The sequence below is a fragment of the Numida meleagris genome, chromosome 15, assembly GCF_002078875.1.
Source record: "Numida meleagris isolate 19003 breed g44 Domestic line chromosome 15, NumMel1.0, whole genome shotgun sequence".
NCBI classification, from domain to species: Eukaryota; Metazoa; Chordata; class Aves; order Galliformes; family Numididae; genus Numida; species Numida meleagris.
The window spans coordinates 226,517-233,153 of NC_034423.1; the positions used below are offsets into that span (position 1 = coordinate 226,517).

General features: G+C 57.6%; 1 protein-coding gene across 1 annotated transcript; it reads right to left on the bottom strand.

Annotated features, from left to right (window-relative positions):
• Positions 26–3,364, bottom strand: LOC110406672 (carboxy-terminal kinesin 2-like). Its single transcript, XM_021413470.1, has 12 exons — positions 3,111–3,364; positions 2,948–3,035; positions 2,573–2,879; positions 2,369–2,483; positions 2,040–2,282; positions 1,826–1,954; positions 1,624–1,740; positions 1,337–1,510; positions 1,087–1,251; positions 829–967; positions 199–338; positions 26–110 (listed from the first exon to the last, which is right to left on the bottom strand). Exons 1-12 carry the CDS (start codon positions 3,264–3,266, stop codon positions 33–35), a joined length of 1,851 nt encoding a protein of 616 aa, XP_021269145.1. The 5' UTR covers positions 3,267–3,364; the 3' UTR covers positions 26–32.

Consider the following 6,637-nt stretch of genomic DNA (forward strand, 5'->3'; position numbering starts at 1 on the left):
GATCTGGGGGTGTGGATCCGGGCCCCCCCCACTCACATCTTGGCGCTGCCCCCCAGCGAGTTCTGCAGCAGGTAGGTCAGCTTGCTGTTGCGATAAGGGACGTGGGGCTCCTGGGGGGACACAAACAGGTGTTGGGGGGGCACTGGGATGGAATGGAGTGAACTGGGGGGCACTGGGGGGGGGGCTGGGACCCCGTACCTTCTTGGCCAGGGCCATGATGACCAGGCCCAGTGAGGACAGGCTGGTGTTGATGGCCTGCGTCTCGCGGAGCCGCTTGCCCTGTGACTGTGACTTGTCCAGGCGCTCGCTGCCCGCCAGGTCCACCAGGCTCAGCACGGCTGCCAGGAAATGGGGGCAGAGGGAACCCTCACACATGGGGACCCCCAGCACAGGAACCCCGCTGGGGTCAAAGAAATCCCAGAAAGGAAGAATGGGGGCAAGGGAACCCCCCAGGGGAGCTCTGAAACAAAATGGGGTGGAGGAGCCCCAAAAAGGGGCAGGAAGAGCAAGAATGGGGATGGAAGAGTCCCAAGGAAGGAGAATGGGGTCAGAGTGACCCCAAAAGGAAGAAGGGAACCTGAGAAGGAGAGGAATGGGGTGCGAGGAGCCCCCAGGAAACACAAAATGGGGGTGTGGGGACCACGAGGGGTTGGAGGAGCCCTAGAAGTGATGGGAGGGGGCTCTAAAAGAAGGAGGATGGGGTTGGAGGAACCTGAAAAACCATGGGAAGAGTCTTCTCCCCAAGGAAGGGCGGGAGAGCCCCAAGGAGTAGAGGGGGGAAGGGGAAAGCCCCACGGAGGTGGGGAGGGGAGCCCCGTCCCCACTCACAGCTGCAGCGCAGCTCACGGGCAGCGTTGGTGCCGTCGATGCGGAGCTGGAAGATGCTGTGGCTGCGGGAGGAGTGGTCGTTGAGCGCCGTGCGTGCCACCGAGCGGTTGGCGGCCGCTGTCTGCAGCAACTGCAGCACCTGGGAGGGGAGAAATCAGGGACCCTGTGACATCAGCGTGGCCTTGGCTCGTTTTGAGGTGAAAACGCTGAGATTTGGTGAAAATAAATTGGGAAAAAAAAAAAACAACCAGGCTTCACCTCGTCCTCAGAAGCCACGGGGACGCAGCGGAGGTTGGGGACGTGCAGCTCCTCGCTGGTGGAGCTGACCCGGCGGATCTCCAGCTCGCCGCGCTCCGGCCGAGCCCCGAGCAGATCCCGCAGCGACTCGTTGTAGATCTCCAGGAAACTGGCGCTGAAACGATACTGCGGGAGGGCTCCAAAGGCTCCGAACCCCCCAGTAACCCCCCAAATAACCACCCCAAGGGGGTGAAGCTGCGTGGTGACTCACCTGCCAGCCTTTCTCCGCCAGCTCCTGCGCTCCCTGGAAGACCTGCCGCACCGCCCGCGGGATCATGCCCCGCCTCTCGGGGTCCAGCGCGTCCGGCCCCTCCATGGTGTAGGTTTTCCCGCTGCCCGTCTGCCCGTAGGCGAAGATGCAGACGTGGTAACCATCAAGAGCCGACTGCGGGAAGAGAGGGAGTGAAGCGGGGTTGTTTTGGGGCTAAAAAGGGGGGCTTGGGGGGCAAAAACAGGGGGGTGGAGGCAAAAAAGAGAGGTTGGAGGCACTGTTGTCACCTGCACCAGCAGCGAGATCTCCTCGAAGACCTCCTCCTGCGAGGCGCCGGGCGGGAAGACGCGGTCGAAGCTGAAGTCGTATTTGACGTCGTCCTTGCGCTCGCGGCCGATGTGGGACTATGGGGGGGATGCTGTCGTTATCGGGACAGGGAAGGGGGACCCCTGGGTCTGAAAACGGAGGAACCCACCCCAAGAAGCTCACCTCCTCCTCCCGGAGCAGCACCAGCGTCTTGTTGTCGTGTGGTGGGAATTGGAGGTGCTCCATGCCCTTCTGCTTCTCCTCCTCGGCGGCCAGCAGCGGCCTCACGCGGCAAAACACGCGGATGTTCCCCTGGGCGAGGAAAAAGAGCCATCAAACCTGCAGGATTTGGGTTTTTTTTTTTAGGCACAAAACCCGCCCCTCCCCGCGCCGACACCTTGAGCTCCTGCACCAGGTTGTGCAGGCGGCGGCGCTCCATCTCCAGCGCGTGCTGCCGCTCCTCCTGCTCCCGCAGCCGCTGCGACTGGGACTGGGTCTGCTCCTTCAGCTCGGCCACCTCCGCTTCGTACTGTGCCTCCTGCTCCCGCAGCCGCCGCGCCTGCGACTCGGCCCGCACCCGCAGCTCCGCCACCTCCGAGTCGCTCTGCGCCAGCGCGGCCTTCGCCTGGTGGAGCTGGGCCTGGGGGAAGGGGCGAGGAGGGGCTCAAGCCAAGGGCTCGACCCGGCACGGAAGGATTGGGGTGGGAGGTGGCGGAGGTTCCCCACCTCGGTGGTCTCCAGCCGTGCTGTCAGCTCCTTGCCTGCCTCCCGCAGCTCCTGCAGCTCCCGGCCCCGCTGCTCTGATTCCTTGCGGTGCTGCTCCAGCTCCGTGCCCAGCGCGCTGCGGGAAGTTCATCCCAGAATCACGATGTGCTGCCGACATCCCACCCCCAACCCAACCCCAACCACAACCCCGCAGCCCGAACCCACCTCACGCGCCCATCCAGCTCCTCTGCCCGCCTCTCCCGCTCCCGTAGCGTCTCCTGGAGCTCCCGGAGCTGCTCCCGGAGCTGCCGGTTCTCCCCGTCCAACCTTTGCGCTTTCTCCTTTTGGTTCCCTAGGGCCGCCCGGAGGTCGCTCACTTGTCCCTTCAAGTCCCACGCCGCTCGACGACGATGGGCACCGCCGACCGGAGCCGCCCCGGCGCACGAAGCCGCCGCGGTGGCCGGGGCTGCCCCGCAGGTCCCTTTCCCGGCCCTCGGCGCGGCGCTCACCGTCATGGCTTTACGTGGAGGCCCTGGGGAGGAACCCGCGATGCATTCCCGGCGCTCACACGACAACCGGGCGCCCTCCCCGCCCCGTTACCTGGCCCCGGGGCAGCCGGCACGCTCAGCGCCCGCAGCGGGGCTCGGCCCGGAGGCTGCGACGAGGTGGGGCCGGAGCGGGCCCGTTTCTGTGGGGGCAGAGCGGAGGTAACGCCGGGCCTAGGGGCGAGACCAGGCCGCGGGGAGGGGGAACCGGACCCTACCTGCTCGGGAGCCGCCGGCTGCGGGCCGGGAGCCGCCCGCTTGGCCGCAGCCCTACGAACCGGGAGCCGCGAGGTGGGAGCGGGGACGGGGAGCGGCGCAACCACCGCCATCCCCGGCGCGGAACCCGCGCTGCCACCAGAAGCCACCGCCGCCATTGCGCGCCCACCTTCAAACTCCTCAGCGCCGCGCGCCCATTGGCCGCCGCTCCTCCAATCGCCGCACACTGTTCCTCTCTCAGTCCCGCCCACCTTACCCTGACCACCAATCAGCGCGCTGCCTCCCGGCCCGCCGATAGGAGGGAGGTCACGTGACGCTCACCGGCGGCGAGCAACGGTCGGGATGGGCGGGGCTGGGCGGGAGGGGCGGGGCCACAGTTCCTGTTCCCGCCCAGCGCGGCCATTTTGCGCTTCCCTCAGCGACGGCGCCATGTTCCGATCCTCCCACAGGGGCGGTCCCTGCACCTCCGAGTGCTTTAGAGCCCTCCCCCTTAAAAAGTAGAGCTCTCATGGCTTGAGGAGCGCTCTGTCCCTCCAAATATCGTGATTTTCTCCAAAAACGGTTGCGATCTCACCATAAAAAACGATGCTTCGCCAAAAATGGTCCTCCCTCAGAAGCAAATGGCTGGGCCTCTCCGCTCCCTGTCAGCAGAATGGGTGCCCTGCTCAGCACAGGTCGGTCTGTGGGTCTGTGCCGCGTCCCCTCCACGCTCTGGGACCCACGGGGTCAGCTCTGCAGTGCTGGGGGGTTCTCTCAGCTTCTGGGGGTGCGCAGAACGGCAGTGGGACACAAAGGGCTTTCCCCAGTGCCCTGAACTTGAGGAAGGTTGGTGTGTTTTTTTTAAGCAATTATGAGCATTACTTCTTTTTAACTGTAGGGATGTTTTCTAAGTATTGTTTTTTATTTTATTGCTTGTGTGTATTTTTTGCCTGTTAAGTTGTTTTCCACATTTTTAGCTGCCTGGAGGGAGCCTTGTTCCGCTGGGAAAGCAGCGCATGGTGAGCAGGGTCAGCTTGTTATCTCATAGGTGGAGCCTACGTTCCTTTGGGGCCAGGATGAAGACTTATCCTGTTTCGTGGAACCAAATGCCCAATAACTGATAACAATCAATAATCCATTACCATCACCAGGTGCTATTTATTGTATCGTATGAGACAATGGGGTTAACACCCAAAGCAGATTTCTACCTTTGCTTCTGCATGCATGCTTGTATTTACAAAAGCGATATGTGCTCATTAGATTTCCACAAAGCCTGACGGATGATCATACTGATTCCCAAAATGTCCCTCCCTTTTCCAAGAACTCTTTCTTCCAACCCCTTTTTCCCTTCTGTGGTTTGTTTCTTCCAACAGGATTGCAGTTGGAGGTGGTGCATCCTCAGTTTGGTGTTCCCTCAGGCAGCTTTGGGTCCCAGCAGTGCAATGCAGGTGTTCTCAGTGCAAACTCTGCCTCCTCTTGTTCCCGTTGTGGATTTCCTTGCTGGCTTCCTTTAAGGTGGTGTTGGTATCCTGTACAATCAGCTCCTGCAGTAAGCGTAACTCCTGTGGTTATTGTGTGGCACAGTTCATCTCTCAATCTGATTCTTCTGTTTGTTTGTCTGGAAAAGAAAGCAAAAGCGAGGGATGCTGAGGTGGGACAACTTGTCATCCCATGGGAAACCCCACATTCCTTCGGTTTGGGGAAGACTCACCCGATTCTTCCATTTCTACCACTGGAAAAGGAAGAGAAAAGCAACGTGTGATGAGGTGGGACAGCTTGTCATCCCAGGGGAAACCCCGTATTCCTTTGCTCCAAGAAGGAAAACTCACCCGATTCTTTTCTTTGTTCCGCTGGAAAAGGAAGAAAAAAGCAACGTATGATGAGGGGAACATCTCATCCCACTGCTCACACAGGAAGACCCCCTGTTTTTTCTCCTTAGGGAGGGAGGACTCACCCAGCTTTGCTACTTGTTTCTCTGAAAAGAAACAAATCAGAAATGCGTGATGAGAAGGGTCAGTTGATCATCCCATTGCTGATCCCACGGGAAGACCCCTACCATCTTTGATTTAGGGAGGGAGACTCACCCAACGTCGCATCCTTTATCTCTGCAAAGGAAAAGCAGAGGCAGTGCATGATGAGAGGAACATCTCGTCCCACAGCTCCCACGGGCAGAATCCCAGTGTTTTTAGTTTTGAAAGTGAGACTCACTCATCTGTTCACAGTGTTCATCTGGACAAGAAAGAGAAAAGCAATGTGTGATGAGAGGAACATCTCATCCCACAGCTCACACAGGTAGAACCCCTCTTATTTTTTATTTAATATGAGAGGGAGGGCTCACCCAGTTTTCGAATTTGTTTCTCTACAAAAGAAACAAAGCAGAAATACATGATGAGAAGGGTCAGATGATCATCCCATGGCTGATCCCATGGGAAGACCCCAAATTCCTTCAGTGTAGGGAGGAAGACTTACTGAGATCAGCAGCACTAAAACCTGCAAAGGGAAAGAAGAAACAGTGCATGATGAGTGGAACACCTCATCCCACAGCTCCCCCAGGAAAACACCAGCATTTTTAATTTGGGAGGGGAGACTCACCCATATATTTTAACTGAACCTCTGGAAAAGAAAGAGAAAAGTAGTGCAAGGCCAGAGGGGATTTTTCATCCCATACGCAGTCCCTTGGGAAGACCCCAAATTCCCTCCGTTCTGTGCCTGCTACTTACTCAACTGTGAATTCTTATTCTCTGCAAAAAAGACAGAAAAGGCAATGCATGGTGAGGTGGGACAGCTTGCCATCCCATGGGAAAGCCCAAACTCCTTTGGTTCAAGTAGGAAGACTCACCCGATTCTTTAGTTTGTTCCTCTGGAAAAGAATGGGAAAAGGAATGCATGATGAGAGGAACATCGCATCCCACAGCTCTGATGGGAAGATCCCTTTTTTTTGTTAATTTGGGAGGGAAGACTCACCCAGTTTTGCAGCTTGTTCCTCTTCAAAAGAAAGAAATCAGAAATGCACAATGAGAAGGGTCAGATGATCATCCCATGGCTGATCCCACGGGAAGACCCCAAATTCCTTCAGTGCAGGGAGGGAGACTTACTGAAATCAGCAGCACTAAAACCTGCAAAAGGAAAGAAGAAACAGTGCATGATGCGAGGAACATCTCATCCCACAGCTCCCACGGGAATACCCCCACCATTTTTAATTTGGGAGGGGAGACTCACCCATCATTTTTAAGCTATGCTCTGGAAAAGAAAGAGAAAAGCAGTTCATGATCAGAGAGAATTTTTCATCCCATACGCAGTCCCTTGGGAAGACCCCAAATTCCCTCCGTTCTGTGGCTGCTACTTACTCAACAGTGAATTCCAGTACTCTGCCAAGAAGAATGAAAAGACAATGCATGGTGAGGTGGGACAGCTTGTCATCCCATGGGAAACCCCATGTTTCCCTGGTTGGGGAAGAAGACTCACCCAGGTATTCAGTGTATTCCACTGAAAATGAAAAGGAATGCATGGTGAGGCTGGACAGCTTGTCATCCCATGGGAAACCCCAAAT

What these genes read in the sequence shown, in the direction of transcription:
- LOC110406672 (XM_021413470.1), bottom strand. Translation starts at nt 3,266, where the DNA reads ATGGCGGCGGTGGCTTCTGGTGGCAGCGCGGGTTCCGCGCCGGGGATG. An exon ending in AGCCGGCGGCTCCCGAGCAG is followed by an intron (nt 3,036 to 3,110) that starts GTAGGGTCCGGT and finishes CTGCCCCCACAG; the next exon opens with AAACGGGCCCGCTCCGGCCC. An exon ending in GCCGGCTGCCCCGGGGCCAG is followed by an intron (nt 2,880 to 2,947) that starts GTAACGGGGCGG and finishes GTTCCTCCCCAG; the next exon opens with GGCCTCCACGTAAAGCCATG.